We start from the raw sequence: 19,867 nt of genomic DNA on the forward strand, positions 1-19,867 counted from the left end.
TAACCATTATGTAAATAAATGGCCTGGATTAGTTAATTTTATTCTCTTTAAAAAGAGAAATGCAGCATTCTCACTATTCTGAAATATACTCTCAAATATCCTGGAGAGTATATTAATACAAGAATACTTCAATAGCTTTATGGGAAAATGGAAATAAAAGATAAGTATTTTGGTGCAAAAAGATTTGGAAATCATGCAGTGTTTTCATCATATTTTCTGTGAACTTTCTGAAAACTCCTTGGATAGGTTTTAGTAATGTCCTTTACTAATTTTTTTTTTTTTTTTGACAGGCAGAGTGGACAGTGAGAGAGACAGAGAGAAAGGTCTTCCTCTGCCATTGGTTCACCCTCCAATGGCCGCCGCAGCCGGCGCACCGCGCTCATCCAAACCCAGGAGCCAGGTGCTTCTCCTGGTCTCCCATGGGGTGCAGGGCCCAAGCACTTGAGCCATCCTCCACTGCACTCCCGGGCCACAGCAGAGAGCTGGCCTGGAAGAGGGGCAACCGGGACAGAATCTGGCGCCCCAACCGGGACTAGAACCCGGTGTGCCGGCTCCGCATGGCGGAGGATTAGCCTTTAGCCTAGTGAGCCGCGGCGCCGGCTACATTAATGTATTTCATATGGCTTTTATTTGCCAAATTATTTCTTTAAGATTTGCAACCTGTGAGATACACTGACTCATTGTCAATCTCTTATTTCCATCCTTACAATTTAAAACTTGGCCCAAAATAAGTAGAAATGAGTTAAAGCAAATGTTTGTAAAGGATTCATAATATATTTTCATGCATATATCATGCATTTGAATAGAAATAAAGCCCATTTGACTTAGTTTTCTGCTTCTCTACCAGGAAAACATGGGGCTCTTCAGTGTTGCAAGGAACGCCAAAAACGATTATGGCCTGAGGCCTTGGAGAACACACTGTCCCCACTAGGACAAACAACTAAGTACTTAATGAAATTCCAACTGAGAATTTAAGTGCTATATGACTCCGATAAAATAAAGAGCTTATGGGAATTTCAAAGAGGAATAGGTCCTATCAAGCAGGAGAAAACAGGAAAGGCAGGCTAAACTTTGGACGTGAGACCTGTTCTCTCTCGAGTAGAATTTCCAGAAGAGGGTCCTCCAAGGAGCAATATAAGCAAATGAGGGGAAAGGAGCAAACGGAATGACTGTGTTCCGCAAAAGATTCAGTAGGGCCAGCGAGTGACAGGAGAAAATAACAACTACAAAGCAAGGGATGACGCCTCTCTTTCCCATACTAAATGTTTCTCTGACCAAACACTGGCTCTGCTCTGTGCACATTTCACCTGCAAACCTTCTCACCCTTTCACCTGCATACAAATCACCTGAGTTCCCAAACGGTTCCGTCTGCGGGCGTGCCAGGGACGCACTCACAGGTGCAGCCAAGGCGGGCCACACCCTCGAGCAGACAGGCTACGCGTGCGGCTCCCGGGCCGCGGCGCCGGCACCACGTGGGAACGCGGCAGAGCCGTCACTCAGGCCCCCGGGGCGAGGCCGGGCACGCAGCTCGCGTCTGCGAGCCGCCGCTCATCGCTCGCTGGGGTCACCTGCGGCTGGTAAAACGCCCGGGGCTCTCGAGGAGCGTGGTGCGGGCTGGGCAGCGGCCTCTGACCACCTCTCCTAGAGGATCCTAATACTCAAAAAAAGAAAATCGGCGACTTCTGTGAGGCGGCCGCTTTAACGTTAAGTCGGGGATGACAGCCGAGCGGTTCGCGGCTTCTCTCCCAGATTTTGGCACCGCCAGCCAGGCCTAGTTCGGGCTCAGGAGTCCGCCTCCCGACTCCGCGTCCACGGCCGCGGTGCGACACCAGCGTCCGTCCCTGTCAGGGACCCGCCCGGGCGTGGGCGACGCCGCCCGCGGGGCTCCGACGTGGCGCCGCGTTCCGCCGGCAGCGGAGCGGGGCACGCATGCGCCTGGCGAAGTCCCCGGGCCGACACCGAATAACGGACTCGCGCTCCCCTCGCCGGAAGTGGGCGGCTGCGGCCGGGAGGAGCCGGCTGTAGCGGGCGGCTCGGCGCTCTGGGAAGCGGCTCCCACCGGGCTCGCGCATCGCTCCGGGTACCATGGCGCCGGCCAAGGCCGAGGCCGTGATGCGGCTGCTCCTGGGCGCCGCGGCGCTGTGGCTGTCGCTGCTCGACGCCGGAACAGCCTCCGCGTCCAAGGCGGTGACGGCCCACTTGGCCGCGAAGTGGCCGGAGACGCCGCTGCTGCTGGAGGCGAGGTGGGTGCGGGCCTGGCGTCAGAGGGAAGGGGCGAGCGGCGCCCCGGCGGCCCCTCAAGCCCAGCGTCTTCACGCGGGGGGCGGGCGGCTGGGGTCCCTGCGCCGCGTGCCCCTCTTGTGGCGCCCTCGGAGCGTGGTCTCCTCGGACCCTTGCCAGTCTACGCTCAGGTCACAGTTTCCTTGAGCCACCGTGTATAGAAGTTCCCTGGCCTGGTTTGATTCATCTGAGCCTTGTTACTGTTTGTGGCAGAAGAAAGAAAGGCTGTAAACTGAGGCCGGCACTTGTCCGCACACAGCTCTCTCTGCCAGACTTGCTCTGGGAAAGGCAGCGTCCCGCATACTATTTTTTTTTTTTTCCATCTTTTCCACTGGAATTAGTTCGTCAGGTATCATTTGCTCTGCAGAAACAAAATTGTAGTCATTGAATTTTGCTCCTTTGTATTCCAGTAGTAAAATACGACTAGAAAACTCTTAGATGAAGTTTTTGTAGGAACGGTTTTTGAGTGTCACCTGAGAAGCGACCTATGGTCCTAATAGGAGACTTCATCTCATAACATTGCATATGTTAGCTTCCCAACAGCTGTTACTGAATAAATGATTCTAGCTTAACATACGTCTCCTTTATCTTTTCCACAGTGTGTCTCAGAGCTTGTCTGGATCAGATCCCACACATAGTTCCAAAGCAGTCTGACAGCCTCAGACTGCCAATGCAGTTTCTGGGTTTCTGCTTGTCTCAAGAGTCCTGACGTGGGAACTCCTGTAGGATGCTTCTCAAACTTCACAACCTAACCCCAGTCTGGTTTATCCTAATTACAGCAGTAGGTTGAGTGGTGGCTCCCACAATGATAAATCCACATCCTAACTGATCTCAAATTTGTAAATAAAAGGTTTTTGCATATGTAATTAAGGGTCTTGAGATAGATGAAATCATCCTTACATATCAGGGTGTGCTCTGTGCCCAATACTACTATAAAAGAAGAAAAAACACAATAAGGTGAGCATGTGATGATGGACTCGGATTGGAGTTATGCATCCCCAAGCCAAGGAACACCTGAAGCCACTGGATCTAGAAGAGGCAAGAGAGTTGTCTCCCCCAGAGCCTTCAGAGAAAGTACAGCGCTACCAAACACCTTGATTTTGTATGTTGGGCCTCCAGTATTGTGGGAGAATGTTGTTTTAAGCCATCAGATTTTTTTTTTAACATTGGTTACAGCAGCTCTAGCAAACTAATGTAGGCCAAAAAGTAGGGTGCTGCTGAAAGAAGTTCCTGAAAATGTAGAAGGCTGCCAGAATTTTGAGAGATGTAGCACAAAATGTCTAATGGACTAGAGACTGACAAAGGATGACCTTAAGAGTGATTCTGGTGAGGACTTAAAAGACAGTAAGGTGACAATTTAAATAAATAAAGCTTCTGTCTGCTACTATAATTTTGAGGATGCTTTTCCCATCCTGAATAGACTGTTGGTAGAAAAATGAATATTTAAATGAAGGATATGTTATTGGAAACAGAGAAAGGGTGACTCATATAGTGGCAATATAGTGGCAAACTTAGATTCTGAATTTTGTGGAAAACAATGAACTTAGGATATTTCCAAGGAAAGTGTTGAAGGTGCTGCCCTGTTTCTCTTTGCTGCTTACAGGAAATTTAAGAAAGAAAGAAGGAACAGCTAAGGAAAAAGGAACTTAACCACTTCAGCAGAAGCCAAATAAAAGTATGAGGTGTCCCATAGGCTCTGTAGAGGATCCTCATGTAGTGGTACGGACCCTAAAAAGCCCCCACAGGGCTTTGGAGAATAATTGATTAGTAAAGACACTGCCAACTTGAACCAAAGACAAGACAAAATGAGGAAGCTATTGGGCATCCAAAATTCTACATGCAGAAAAGGCAGTAAAAAAAGCCACTTGGCTGCAAACACCTTGCTATTCTTTCAAGAAAACAGTCGAATACCTCTGAAGGCAGAGCCACAGCAGGCAGCATTGAGGGTGAACTGTTGGTTATTCTTAGGACTCAAAGCGTGGAATTTGCCGTGCTGATTTTTGCACTTGCTTGGGACTTTCCTAGGGCTCCTTTGCTCCTTCTAGTTTTCCCCTAGTGGGGCTGTCCATTCTACATCATCTCACTGCTGCATTTTGGAAATAGTTACTTTGTCCTCTTCAGTTTCACAAGTCCACCTATGGAAAAAGATTTTTCCCAGGATGGATAATACCCAGACTTTGACCCAAACCTGATTTAGATGACAAGATCTTGGACTTAAAGTTGATACTGTAATAGGTTGGGAGGATGTGAATGTATTATTATTTTTTTTTTAAGATTTATTTATTTATTTGAAAGAGTTAAATAGAGAGAGGAGAGGCAGAGAGAGAGAGAGAAGTCTTCCATCCAATGGTTCACTCCCCAGTTGGCCACAACGGCTGGAACCACGCCTATCTGAAGCCAGGAGCCTGGAACTTCCTCTGGGTCTCCCACACGGTTGCAGGGGCCCCAGGATCTGGGCCATCTTCTACGGCTTTCCCAGGCCACAGCAGAGAGCTGATCAGAGCAGAGCAGCCGGGTCTCGAACTGGCGCCCATATGGGATATGGGCGCTTCAGGCCAGGGTGTTAACCCGCTGCGCCACAGCACCGGCACCGTGAATGTATTTTTAATACATGGGGTATATGTATATTTTTAGAAGCCAAAGAGGATGGTTTGGAGCTCACCCCAAAAAGAAATGTCTTTGTCCTAACCCTTAGAATCTGTTGCATGAACTATGCGAATACTTTGATTTCTTATTTTTTTTTTTCTTCCAGGACTATGAGGAAATAAATTTTACTTGTTTTAAGCCACCAAGTCCGTGCTAATTTCTTATGGGAGCTCTAGGATAGTAACATGAGATTACCACTTTATTACAGTCCTTTCCTTATTGGTACCTTATTTGTGGTTATACCATATTATTCTTTTTGATCCTTCTTCCTGAGAAAACGAGTGTCTTTCCATTATGTGTTCATTGCATTTGATCAGTCTTTCTGTCACAGTCCTTACTGACACACCATGTGTGCTAATTTCTTCCTTTAAAATGTGAACTTCAAAGATAAAACTATTTCTTCATGTGTATTTTGACAAGGCATAGCTCACAAAAGTTGGGTGCTTGATTATGTTGATGTGTGGAAGGGACCATTTTTTTCATTTTTAAGGCAAGGTGTGTGTGTGTGTGTGTGTGTATATATATATATACTTCAAGGCACCATCAGAATGATGAAATGAGAAACATTTTTCGCGAAACATTGTTATTTCAGTTCAAATATTGTATCAGGCAAATGAACAAGTTTAAAGTGCCAAGGTTAGGTTTTTGGCTCAGTATTTATGTTGCCACTTAAAATACTTGCATTCCATATCAGGGATTCCATATCCCCTTTCCCCTCCCTCTCTTCTTTCTCTGTCGTTCCGCTTTTCAAATAAAATCTTTTTTTAAAATTTTTTTTTTTTTTTTTGACAGAGTGGACAGTGAGAGAGAGAGAGAAAGGTCTTCCTTTTTCCGTTGGTTCACACCACAATGGCCACCTTGGCCACTGCGCTGTGGCCGGCGCAGCATGCTGATCCAAACCCAGGAGCCAGGTGCTTCTCCTGGTCTCCCATGAGGGTGCAGGGCCCAAGGACTTGGGCCATCCTCCAGTGTACACTTGGGCCCAGCAGAGAGCTGGACAGGAAGAGGAGCAACCGGGACTAGAACCTGGTGTGCCGGCACCGCAGGTGGAGATTAGCCTATTGAGCCGTGGCGCCAGCCCTCAAATAAAATCTTAAAAAAAATTTTAAGTGCCATTCTTTTTTTTTTCTTTTTAAAAACTTAGCCAGAGATAATACTTTTTGGAAGTTGGGGAACTAGGTTAAATGGCCTCTTAAGGATATTTCTTCCTTGAAGATTAATGAATTACTAGTAAATTGTTTTTAAGAAAAATTCCAGAAGATTTCCAGAAATGCTCATATCAATGGTATATTGACGGATAAGTATAAGTGAACACACTGACTGATTAGTTAGATGTATAGATTCTGGTATATTTTTGAAATCCTTTACCTGTGGTCATATAATACAGGTTCTGAGCTGAAAAAACCCTCAAGTGAACTAAAATGTTTAATATTTTGTGCACCAACCTGATATTACAAGTGGGAAAATTCCACATTTGACCTCATGATGGATTACAATCAAAATACAGGTGTTTAAGAAGATTGTATAAAATTATCTTCATGCTGTGGGTGTGAGGTATAGCTGGAAAACAAAATTTTGTGTTTAAAGTTGGCTTTTTATTCACAAAATATCTTATGCATATACAGATATTCCAAAATCTGAAAGAAAAATTAAAAGTAATCTGGCTCTAAGCATTTTGGATAAAGGATGTGAGCCTGCATATGAGCATGTTTGTGGCTATTTGGTCAAATCAATAGAGTATTAAGTGTTCCTTTTTTAAGGTTTTGTACCATACTTAGGCCTTTCAGGTCATGTCCTGTTTAGTGTGCCCTATATTTTCCTCTGTTTTTAGGTTTTCTTTGTTCTTAAAATCATTGAGTTGTACAAAACCGCAAAGTTGTTTTATTACTTTAAATTCTTGTATTTCTTATGTTGGTGTTGATGAATTAATTTTTCCCCTCTCCTCTTTCCTCTTTAGTGGCCATCTCATACTTATGAGAATTAGTTACAATGAATGTGTTTTGTATGTCCTCAATACTTTCTGTTGAGAATAAGGGTTAAAGTTTACCTAGGCTAGAGAAAGATAAGGTGGGCAATAACAAAGTGTTGATACCATCTGTTGATAGCTGTTTCTTTTCTAGTTTAAATGTTTTACTGTGGATGTTTTAGGTGTCTTTCACTTTGTCCTAAATCTTCCATTTTTTATTTCTAAAAGGTTTTAAATGGCTTTTCCCCTTTTTTCTTATATAGGATGTAGAAAAATGGTTAACATTTTTGGGCCAAAGGCCACCAGTCTAGTGAAATACACAATTTCCTATTTTTTAATTAAGATCTTTTGTTTTATAATAATAGATTTTCTACACCAGTAGTTAAATGAAATAAATAACTTCCATAAAGTGTTGATAGAATGATTTTTGAGTATGATAAACAGGCAGTCTTTTTTTTTTTTTTTTTTTTTTTTTTCCAGGCAGAATGGACAGTGATAGAGACAGAGAGAAAGGTCTTCCTTTTTGCGGTTGGTTTACCCTCCAATGGCCGCTGTGGCCGGTGCGCTGCGGCTGGCGCACTGTGCTGATCCGAAGCCAGGAGCCAGGTGCTTCACCTAGTCTCCCATGCGGGTGCAGGACCCAAGGACTTGGGCCGTCGTCCACTCCCGGGAACAGGCAGTCTTTTTTTTTTTTTTTTTTTTTTTCCCACTTTTTAACCTTTAATGCTCTTTCTTCATTACCATAAAATTATATTTCTTAGTGATATTTCATATGGAAAGACGAAATTATCAGTTTTTTGCTCATAAAAAAAGGCTGAAAGTAATTTCTCCTGTAATCTTTTCCTGAAATGGTTGTATATTTGAGAATGATACTTCAGTTAAGAACCATCCATTTGTTCTGTGTTACAAAAAAGACAATCAGTAATTTCACATTAACTTTTAGAGGTTTTTTTTTTTTCTCACAGATTTAATTTGCTTTTAAATTGTAGTTTATGATACATAAACCAAGTTTCCTTAACATTTATTAATTGATTGCTTTTATTTTTAATAGTGAATTTATGGCAGAAGAAAGTAATGAAAAATTTTGGCAGTTTTTGGAAACTGTAAAAGAATTAGCAATTTATAAGAAAACAGGTAGGTGATACAACAATTTTAACTTGTAAGATTTGTATTTCTGTGCACACATTGGATTTATTTCCTTTAACAATAATGCTTAAGTGAAAGATGTTGAATGGAAAATACTCTGATCATCCTTTTTAAAAAAATAGGCCTTAGTACTTTATTATAAGAAAGCTCATGTAATCAGTAGTGCTTGGATATTGCTTTATACTTATGAAATCAAAATTGTTGTGATTGTGTTTTCTATTCACCTAGATTTCATTGAAATAGTATTAGTTTCATATCTAGTAATAGCACATTTTCTAAAACAATAGACTTTATTTTTTAGAGCAATTGTAAGTCCACAGAAAAACTAAGCAAAAAGTTCAGAAATTCCATGTACTTCCTATCTCCACACATGAATAGCCTCCCTCATTAACAACATCCTCCACCAGAATGTTACATTTGTTACAATTGATAAATCTACATTGACACATCATTGTCACCAAAAATCCATAGTTTACATTACGGTGCACTCCTGTGCTATATATGCTATAGGTTTGGACAAATGCTTGCTGACTTGTAATGCTGTATTGTTATTGCTAGAATATTTTTACTCTTAAACTCTTAGAGATTTTTAACACTTGCTTTCAAAAGTCAGGTAACCACTGTGTTTCCATTGCACTATAAGTTAGTAATGCCTGTTTTGGAAATTCAAAAAAATATATATTTGAGAGACAGATATGGAGACAGAGATCTCCCATCTGCTGGTTCACTCTCCAAAGACCTGAAATGGGTAGAGCTGGGTCAGGCCAGAGCCAGGAACCAGGGCAAAAAAGAAGTTGTGGAGGAACTCTGGCCACTTTAATAGTCTTTCTTTCAAATCATTGGGAAACTATTGTTATCTTCATATTTGTCTTAGTAATTTTAATTTTGGCAGTCAGGTAAAAATAGGGTAGATTAGTATGAGGTTTCTTCAAAAAATACATGGAAAACCTATTATGAAGACACTGTTGATATAAACAATTTTTTGCAGTAAAATAAACTTAGCTTTGAAAGGCTAGATTGGAGGAGGGTGGTGGGAGTGTGGGTGCAGGCAGAGATCTTGTATTTGCTGATATACTTCTCAGATGTATGTAACAGCCAGGGCTGGGCATAAACCAGAAACCTGGAACTCCACCTGGGCCTCCCAGGTGGGTGGCAGGGACATGAGCATTTGAGCCATCATCTGCTTCTCAGAGTACACATTAGCAGGAATGAATTGGAAGCAAAGTAGCTTAGATTCGAACCAGGCAGTCTTATATGAGGTGTGGGTGTCCCTCACTGTTTCTTAACCACTGTGCCACATGTGTACACCAAAAAACATCTTTAAATTACATTTTTCATGAAGTTTTGGGTGTACCTTCATGTCAGATTTTCATGATAGTTAAAAAGCTCAACACCAAATTTCCTAGCTGTCACCTAAAATTGTCAATATTTTTATCCCAGATCTGTTATCAATACATGCCTTATGGCCATATTCAATGTTGTTATTAGAAAAATATTCTTAAAAATTGCTCTTGTAAATTTTGAATGCTTATTTTTAAAAAGTAGTTATTGCAGAGACAGAGATCTTGAAGCAGGATTTATGTACAGAGACAAGACACGAAGGCCTTTTAACAGGAAGTAGTATTTTATTATTTTGGCTGGCATAAGGCCCAGGTGGAATTTCTTAACCAAAAGCTTGAGCCCAGAACAAAGAGGGGTATTTCCTTATATATGGTTTTAGCCTCTTTGTCTCTCTTATATGGTTATATGCATGCATTTTATTGGATATTCTGATGTTATATGGTGACCACAGGAATTGATACAATACTGTGCATGTGTACATAGTTACTGATGATGTTATTTTCCACACACATACTGAGTGATACCTGTCTGGCAAGGATTAACATCATTGCTCTGTACTAACCACCAGAACCTAAAATGCTTACATATAAGCAGATAGTAACTACAGTTGAAGCATTCATAGGCACGCAGATGATAACAACCACATTTCATTCCCAGAACAGGATCCTCCCCTCTTCTTCTTCTTCTTCTTCTTTTTTTAATATTTGACAGGCAGAGTGGACAGTGAAAGAGAGAGACAGAGAGAAAGGTCTTCCTTTTTGCCATTGGTTCACCCCACAGTTGCTGCCACGCTCTGATCTGAAGCCAGGAGCCAGGTACTTCTCCTGGTCTCCCATGTGGGTGCAGGGCCCAAGGACTTGGACCATCCTCCACCGCACTCCCAGGCCATAGCAGAGGGCTGGCCTGGAAGAGGGGCAACCGGGACAGAATCCAGCGCCCCGACCGGGACTAGAATCCGGTGTGCTGGCGCCGCAAGGCAGAGGATTAGCCTATTGAGCCGCGGCACCGGCCCCTCTTCTTCTGACCTCGGGAAGGCCTCTACTGCAACTTTAATCATGTTAGTTAGAAACAAGGTTAGTTAAAAGACAAAGGCCTCAGCCACATTCCCCTCTTTGATGCTAAGACCCTCTCTGGGTCAGAGAGCATCATCCTGGTCCAGGGACTTATATTGCCACAGCATCATGACATATGCATCTGGTTTTCTCTTGTTCAGGGTCTTTAAGAGGCTAAACACAATTTCCCAAAATAAGGGCAAAAGACAAGATAAAATCAGACAAATCTCTGGGGTCCCAGCCTTTCCAGGTCTGGACTGGAACATGGGCAACCTTTTTCATTTGATCAGTAATTTCCTTTATGCCCTTGCCCTCATCATCCATTTGTAAGCAACAGTTGCTTAGATTAAATTTTTACAAACTCCACCTTTAGAAGCAAGTAAATAATCTAGGGCTAGGTAATTTTGGTAGATAACATTGCACATTTGAGTATGTTGTTTGGCCAATATATTGATAGCTCTTGTAATGTTACAGGCTGTTGTCAGGATTATGGGGTAGTTTAACATGTGAATGGGACCCATTCAGGACCCATCTTTTGCCCAGGTGGCAGGACCATAATGATTATTCATTTAGGTAGCCATTGATCATCATTCCAGTCACCAATCTGTAGGGGTACAGCACGTCTTTTTTTTTTGGCCTCCCCAGTCCTCATATACTAGGACCTCCAAATGTCCTCTGCCAGCTAGTGGGAGTGGGAAGGAGGAGGGACGGATAGTTCCTCCCCAGATTGATTCCCCACAGACATAACAAGAAGAGATGCTTAGTGATTGAGCTATGGTTTCTGCCAAGGACAGGAACAGATTTTTAATGGTAATGAATATGGCTGGAGGCCCTCCTTCATTTCCTCATAGAAGGAATGGAAAACCCCATGAGAGGTGGCCTGGTGAGTGGGCTTAACTCTTTTGCAGTTTAATACAACCCCGGGATCTTGGCATTGTCTATTAATGTATATCTCAACCTGCCAATTATCTCTCCATTTATGGTCATTTAGGTGGAGGATAGTAAAATTAATGAGGTTACAGGGTCTCAAATGACAGTGTGATATAGCAATGCCCTTCTGGAGGACTATGGTTTTATATCTTGTCAAGTGGCCTATGAAACACAACACCAAGAAGGACAGTTGAGGGTATATCCTAGGGCCCTTTACACGTGTATTTTTTTTTACACGTGTATTTTTTAAAAAAGATTTATTTATTTATATGAAAGGCAGAGTTACAGAGAGGCAGAGGCAGAGAGATAGGTATTCTGTCCACTGGCTCACTACCCAGATGGCCACACAGTGGCTGGAGCTGAACTGATCTGAAGCCAGGAGCCAGGAGCCAGGAGCTTCTTCTGGGTCTCCCACACAGGTGCAGGGGCCCAAAGAATTGGGCTTTCTTCCATTGCTTTCCCAGGCCCTCGCAGAAAGCTGGCTTAGAAGGGGAGCAGCTGGGACTTGAATGGCACCCATATGGGATGCTGGCAGTGCAGGCGGCCATACCACCAGCCCCTACACGTGTCTTTTTTGTCATTGAATGTGTACTCTCACGACAGGCCTTCACATAGACTGGTAGCTAGTCTCCACCAGTACCCTCTTACTTCTTGTGTACAAGTGATATGAGTATACTCCATGACCCCACATGTGTTAAAAGGATTGATGCTGGAGGTTTGGATTGGTAAAGTAGAGTTGTGGTGACACCCTGCCATGATTGGGTCATGTGAATACATGAGCCATATGATGGCGGACTCAGATCTACAAAGGGAAGCCAAATTAGAAACAACCAATGACAACAAAGCATGCTGTCCACAAAAGGTTACAAAACTGCCAAGATAAACCTCTTACCACAGCCCCAGTTGGCTAGAGTGGTTGTCACTAGTCTACTTTTTTTTAAAGATATATTTATTTATTTGAAAGTCAGAGTTACACAGAGAGAGAAGGAGAGGCAGAGAGAGAGATGTCTTCCATCTGCTGGTTCACTCCCCAGTTGGCCGCAACAGCTGGAGCTGAGCAAATCCAAAGCCAGGAGCCAGGAGCTTTTTTCAGGTCTCTTACATGGGTGCAGGGGCCCAAGGATTTGGACCATCTTCTCCTTTACCAAGCCACAGCAGAGAGCTGGATGGGAAGAGGAGCAGCTAGGACTAGAACTGGCACCCATATGGGATGCCATCACTGCAGGTGGAGGATTAATGTGCGCCACAGAGCTGGCCCCCATAGTCTATTGTTAATACATAGAGCTCAAACTGTAATAACAGAAATAAGGTTCATAATGCTTTACAAGAGAAAACCAATATAAAGAGGCAAAAAGGAAAGGATCAATCCATTTATTTTATCGGGCAGCTGATTCCTCAAGCTTCAGCCATGTATAAATTGGAAGGAAGTTTTCTCATTGAGAGAGGATTGTAGACCTGGCCAGGTATACGTGAGGCCCAGACCTACTTATCTATTTATGTTGGGTACTGGAAGAGATATCCTGAGAAAGATGTGAGCCTCCCTAAGGAAGACATCCTGTTGACTCATTACCTAGCTGGCCTGGGAGAAGAGCTGGCCTGAAAAGGAGGTTAGTATAGAACAGATGGCATATTCAAAAGGAAGATCACAATCCTGCCTACTGACCTCAGGCCTTCCCCTCAATAGCTGTGGGGTTACCTTGGAAGGTAGGAAGAGTAAGGGCTTTTTCAGCTTGGAGCCAGTAGGGTCTGTGGTCCTAACCTGGGAGCCCTTCAACCCCAGGGCAGTTCATGTATCCAGGTCTTAACAGGATTTTGTAGAGGCTGGCCTTTGTGAGGACAGCTGTTTGCCCAGTTTCCAGGCTTTCCATATCAAAACCTGTGATGCCATTTGGGGTGGACTGGCTTTGTTGGGTCTCTTTGATGGCAGAACACTGTAAAACAGCTATTTGTTGGCTTGTAACCTATCTTTACATTGCTTCTGCTGCCTAGCTTGCCCTTTTTCTCCTGTTCCCTCTAGGATGTCATTCAAGGAGGTGCACAGTTCTATCCTTAATCTTTGGTGGCCTGAGCTAGAAATCTGTAGTCAAAGTCACATTTGGATGGTGTTTTCTGTGGGCCAACACAATGTCCAAGAGGAGAGTTATGTCTTTTTATATAAGATCAAAACATGATGATTAGTTTGCCTAATTGCTATAAATTTTGATGTCATTAATAAAGCTTTTTATCTTTTTATATTTATTCTTAACAATTATACATATCTAATAAGATATTAGAATAACTTTAAATTGGACTTTATAGGGAGCAGTGATCACTGTATCATACCTTTACCTATACTGTTTTTAGATCAGTACTGTACATTTATGATTGAAAATATCTAACAGAAGTGCAAATTGCCATCAAATCCAAAAACAACATGTCAGTGACTTAAAAACCATTTTTAGTTTTTTTCTACCAACAAATTTGAAACACTTTATCAGAGCTTTATTTAAATCACATGCACTTAAAAGGTATTTTATCTTAGCAGTCTTAATTATTATGAGTATTTTTGATCCACAAGCCAAATAAAAGTATTTAATAATTTTTTACATAGACATGCAACCTGCACACACATAACACATGTATAACATCAAGACTGCTTTTGAAATTATCAGTTAGAATTACCTTTTGTTTTTAGTAACTTGAATGAATCATGCCCTTTTAGTTAGAACCTGTAGTTCATTGTTAATCTTCAGTTTTATCTGTTTACAGAACTGTCCCAAAGTACTAAATGCAATAGAAGTCATGGAAAAAAGTCCTAGAAGAGGAAATATTTAAATACAGAACCGACATATTTTAATTTTTATAAGCAGTTTGCTTCTGTCTTGTTTGGACTCTTGAAACCACTTATTTAGAGAATATAAAATCATGGATGGCAGAAGATTTTAAATAGCCTTGGTTAAAATTATAAAATTCAATAATTGATAGGAGGCACCTGTTTACAGCATTTTATAAGGCACCTGTAGGATTTTTTTTTTTTTTGACAGGCAGGGTGGGCAGTGAGACAGAGAGACAGAGAGAAAGGTCTTCCTTTTTCCATTGGTTCACCCCCTAAATGGCCGCTATGGCTGGTGCGCTGCGTCGATCCAAAGCCAGGAGCCAGGCACTTCCTCCTGGTCTCCCATGCGGGTGCAGGGCCCAAGAACTTGGGCCATGCTCCACCGCCCTCCTGGGCCACAGCAAAGAGCTGGACTGGAAGAGGAGCAACCAGTACAGAGCCAGCACCCCAACCAGGACTAGAACCTGGGGTGCCAGTGCTGCAGGCGGAGGATTAGCCTAGTGAGCTGCGGCACCGGCCTTCTGGGCCTTTTTAATAAGACAACCATTCTGACTGATAACAATACAACAAAATCATTAGACTTTTGTAACTTTGGACATTTGTATCAGTACATTGTATATTAGCATAACTTTAGTACCATTTTACATCTTGACAGTACCTGAAATATAAATAGCCTAATTAGTTGGTGTCTCTAAAGAGGAGAGATACATCCTTTGACAGTTCCATGGGGCCCACTTTGGAACTTTGAATTTCTGAATATCAAGGATGTTAAGAAGGCTTAAAATAACTTATTGAAACAAGTTCCTTTAACATAATATTGACCAGATTTAATCAGCTATAAAGTGATCACTCAAATACTTTAAAATAAGTACATATTTAAACAAACCATAACACTCTTAAAACTTAGCTTTTTAATAAACAATTAGAGCTTAATGAGACAGAACACAAAGATTACCTCAATAGGATACAAAATTTCTTTTGTCAGTCACCAAAATGAGAAATGAAAATCTTGAATCTAAGATTAGCACATGGAATCATCTCATAACTTGGAACTGTTTATCAGAGTCAGAACTAGAGCTTACTGGAGCCGACTAGAAAATTGACAGTCACCAATTAAAAGCTATTTAAAGGGATGCTATAATTTTTAAGAATTTCAAAATTAGAGATTAAGGCTATTACCTGATATTATTAGCATATATGTAATTCAGAAATCTCATTGCTTTAGCAGAGGATCAGATTTCAATTCTATGTCAATCAAAGAAAAATTGATTATAAATTTTCATTTATACCCTGTGACTTTTTCATACCTTCTTTAACTTACTTAAACCTTTTTAACTTCTTCATTCCAATCTAGAGTAAACTAGCCATTAGGACAAAATAATTCTTATAAGCCATGTCCTTTTTATTTATAAAAAAGTTTTTTTTTTTTTTAAACCTTCCTTACCAGGAACATACTTTTATAGTTGTCACCTTTTTCCATCTTCTGGTTTCCTTAATTTACATTTTGAGATAATCCCTTAAAAGTCTCTAAGCACTTTAAAAGAACACACTGAATTTTAATCTTAGTTACTTTTAAGCAATCTTGAATTGTTTTTCATATATGGACAGTTTATAAAAACATATTTGTTAACAAACCCAAAGTTTTTCATAGAATATAAGGTGCTTAGACACATTTATCTCATTTACCTTTGTCCAGTTTACATTTGGCAATTACAGGTGACATAAGATGCTGCTATTTTAGCATACCTTATCTGAGTTAATGTCAAAGTTATGTTTATATGGAATTTTATTTTTATTTTTTTGTAAAATAACTAGCTACAAATCAGTGATATCAATCTGAGATCTGTTAAATTACCTTTTTTTTTTTTTTTCATTTAGTCTCAGGAAGACAGGCAGTGTTGATGTAAAACACTACTGTTGCAGTTGATTCCTCAACAATGTTGCAGTGGATTCCTTTCTGAGAGGAGGAACGTAGTGGTGGGAGAAAGAGGCGCGGAGTCACCAGACAGACCCTGGGAGTCAGGTGAAAGCTGGCTTGAGGCAAGCAGCCCACAGACTCGTTTATTTCAGTTAGTACAGCAGCTTATATAGTCAAGACCAGCCAATCCAGTCAAGGGGCGGTCTGTGCCCCAACCAATCACAGCCTGTTGCCTGGCAGTTTCTGAAACCATCCAATTATGGCCTGCTGTCAGTCAGGCTCTGTTGTCATGTGGTTTCCTCTGTTATGTGGTTTCCAAAGCCATCCAATCACGGCCTGTTGCCAGGCAGTTTCTGTTGTCAGTGGCCATTTTGGCATGACGTTTTCACCTCAATGGCCATCTTGATATGACCTTTTCACTTCATTCCACCACATTTCCCCCTTTTTGTTTATTTTTGAGCAACGGGAGGCATGATTCTTGGCCATACCATTGTTGACCCCGTTTCCATGTGGTCTCCGTACGCAGCTGTGCCTGTCTTAGGTTGTCCCCCTGGGGATCTTACCCATCATTGACTAATCAGCGCTCAAATCGAGAGACCACAGGATTGCTTGCTCAGATAGGGGTAGGAATAAGGAATAATGGTTATCAGGAATGGCATGACCGCACCCAGGCTGTGGGCCGTTTGAGTGGCTGACCAGAGTTAGTGGGGCACAAAACAGTAACAGATGTGGCTATGGGCAGTTTGTCAGGGTAGGATGATAGGGCAGGTGCGTCTGCTAACAAGGCAGACTCTCAGTCTTGTTCAGCTGATTCTGATTGGCTGTCAGTTGCGGGCTTGATGTTTCTGGCTGGTACCCAAATGGGCTGTTCCGCATTCTCTGGAAAGATACAAGCATATGCTCGACCTTTGGTTAGCAGAGGGTGTGGTCCTTTCCATTCTCCTGTCAGGGGGTCTTTCCACCTAACCGCATAGGGGCTGGGGTCTGGGATAGAAAGGATCCCCAGTGTTTAGTTTTGGTGTAAAATACAGGCTTGTTCTAAATGTCCAATGGAAGCCTCATTCCACCACACACTACCTCTTTTTAAGGAAATGAATTTTAGATTTATCATGTCCAGTTACAGCTAAACCAAATTAGCATGAGAATCATTACCCTGGCATTTTTATGTGTAAGCTTGTTATTTCTCAGGTATGTCTCTTTAGATTTTAGATTGAATTTGAGCCTAGTTTTTCATCAGTCACCTTAGGCTGGCACCTCTGAAACAGATGTGTTCAGGCAGCTGCAAGACAGGTCCCAAGGATGACTATTGGCTAGGGTCCAGTGTCCCATGGGCAAAAAGCCCATTGGAGATTTTTAACTTATATTTAAGAGACTTTTAAATATAACTGCTGCAGTCTGAAAGATTAAGTGACCTTCCTCCTCCCTGCTTTCAGCAAAGAGATGGAGTAAACACACCAGAAACCGAAGAGAGGGAAAAAAAAGTCTAAACTCTCCCTCTCCCTCCCCCCCTCCATTTCCCTCACCCCTTCCCTCTCCCTCCCTTTCTTTCCCTCTCCCTCTCCCTCCCTACCTCCCTCACTCACTCACTCTCTCTCCTTTCCTCTCCCTCTCCCTCTCCCTCTCCCAAAGAAACTACAACCAGAGGGGAGAGGAGTGGGATTTAACCATTTGTGACATTATACAAGCACAACAGAATTTTGGTTTTATAATCTGATGGATTTTAGTTACGAAAAATGCTAATTTCATGCCTTATTATTTGAGAGTTTTATGGATCCAACTGGAAGTCCCAAGGTCAGAGACTCAGGTTATAGTCAGGATAGTCCCTTTAACATTTTAGAGGTAATTTTACCTAATTTACAATCAGTAAACTCTTTTTCTAGAGGACAGGGTGTAGGGGAAGGAGAAACAATGAAAAGGAAAAACAATGGGAAGACTACTGGACTCCATTCTGTAAATACAGACTGTGTGCTCAGCTCTCAGCTTTGCTTGAGCTGCCTGCCTGGTCTGCCAGGTATATTTTTCTATTAAACCAGGAAACTTTGCTTACAACTATTCCCTGTATTATGTCAGAACTCTTTTTTTCACATGGAAAGAAGAACCTATTCAAGCATCTCTGCTAACAATACCACATCACCAACCCATTGCCCAGTACCTTAGAGCTGCGGTTTCATCTCGGCGTTCGGCATCTTATGAGATCACTAGGGAAGCTCTGGGAGTTGATCAGGCTCCCCTTCTGCCTCTCAGGGCAGGTACATCAAACCAAATGAACTCAGGTACCTACCAGTTCTGATGAGCAGTGCTCCTTAGACTAGTTTCTGTGCCTACTGGATTCTGTTGTATTCCCAGGGTTGGGGTCCCAGAAAGTCAGGAGAGAGCCACTCCCTGTAGAGTAAGTGACCTGCTGATGCCAAGGGAATTCACTGTTATCTCCAAGTCTAGGGGCCTTATGCCTCTGGAGACAGAGGAGGTGGAAAACCCACTGTCTAGTCCTAGATAAGCCCTCAGAAAAATGTAGCAGGATTTGTGTACAGAGACAAAACACCAAGACCTCTTACAGGAAGTAGTCTTTTTTACTTCTGCCAACATAAGGCCCAGGTAGAATCTTATCCAAAAGCCTGAGCCCAGAACAAAGAGGGGTATTTCCTTATATATGATTTTAGCCTCTTTGTCTCCCTTATGTGGTTACTTGCATACATTTGTTTACAATACTGTAAGTGCATACATAGTTCTTTTCCACCCACACACTGTGTGATACCTGTCTGGTACAGGTTAGCATCATTGCTTTGTAATAACAAGCAGAACTTGAAATGGTTACATGTAAGCAGATAGTAACTGCAGTTGAAGCATTTGTATGCAAGGAGATAATATTTCATTCCCAGGACAGGATCCTCTCTTCTGACCTCAGGAAGGCCTCTACCACAACTTTAATCATGTTGGTTAGAAACAAGTTTAATTAAAAGCTTCTTCCACAATCTCACATCTGCTGGTTTACTCCCCCAAATACCTAAAACAGCCAAGGCTGGACCAGGCTGAAGCTAGGAGCCAGGAACTCAGTTCTCTTCTACTATATGGGTGGGTGGCAGGGACCTGACTACGTGAGCTATCACATGCTGCTTCCTAGGGTGCACATCAGCAAGGAGCTGGTTTGAGAGTGGAGCCGGGTCTTGAATACAGGATATGGGATCCGAGGGTCTCAAGTGGCATCTTAACCACTCTGCCAAATGCCTGTTCCTCAACTCTTATTTTGGGTTTAGATGTTACAGCATATTTTATATGTAAATGAAATGACATACCTAGATAACCTTGTGGCACATCTTTGACAAGTTGAAGTGTAAGTTCAGGGGTACATGAACTCTCATTCAAACATATATTGGAAGAGATATTTCAGGTATGTATTTCAGGGTTAAACAAATGCAGTTGTATAAAGTGACAATTACAAACACTGAAACTTTTATTTTTATTGAGTTTGTTTATAATGGTGAGACTGTAATGCATTTGTGATATCATTGGTGACCTTAAGGGTGAGAAAGACTGATAGAAGTGAGAAATTAAATATGCTAGCTGTCAAATTTTACCAAATTTATTTTCAAGACATTTATCCTGGGGGAAACTATTTAAATCCTCTGTTACTTACAGTTTTTAGGTTGTTGACTCTCTTTGAGTCCCTTTAAATACTCTGCTAAACAATAATTTCGGGAGCCAGCATTGCGTAACAGGTTGAGCTGCCATCTGCAACACTGGCATCCCATATGGACACCAGTTCATGTCCTAGC

General features: G+C 42.0%; 1 protein-coding gene across 10 annotated transcripts in view; it reads left to right on the forward strand.

Annotated features, from left to right (window-relative positions):
- Positions 1-1,937: 1,937 nt before the first annotated feature.
- UGGT2 (UDP-glucose glycoprotein glucosyltransferase 2) overlaps positions 1,938-19,867 on the forward strand; it is a 246,604-nt gene continuing 228,674 nt past the window's right edge. For 6 of the 10 annotated variants that reach the window (XR_016212759.1, XR_016212760.1, XR_016212758.1 and 3 more), the window contains exons 1-2: positions 1,938-2,243; positions 7,944-8,026. Coding sequence is in view for 4 of the 10 variants with exons in the window: in XM_089303495.1 (XP_089159621.1) it covers positions 2,086-2,243; positions 7,944-8,026 (241 nt within the window). In the remaining 6 variants the exon portion in view is untranslated. The remainder of the gene's footprint in view (positions 2,244-7,943; positions 8,027-19,867) is intronic. The other 4 variants (XM_089303497.1, XM_089303499.1, XM_089303498.1 and 1 more) reach the window with 2 other exon arrangements.

This window comes from Oryctolagus cuniculus, chromosome 9 (assembly GCF_051225735.1).
Source record: "Oryctolagus cuniculus isolate XC-2025 breed Fujian yellow rabbit chromosome 9, ASM5122573v1, whole genome shotgun sequence".
Lineage (NCBI taxonomy): Eukaryota > Metazoa > Chordata > Mammalia > Lagomorpha > Leporidae > Oryctolagus > Oryctolagus cuniculus.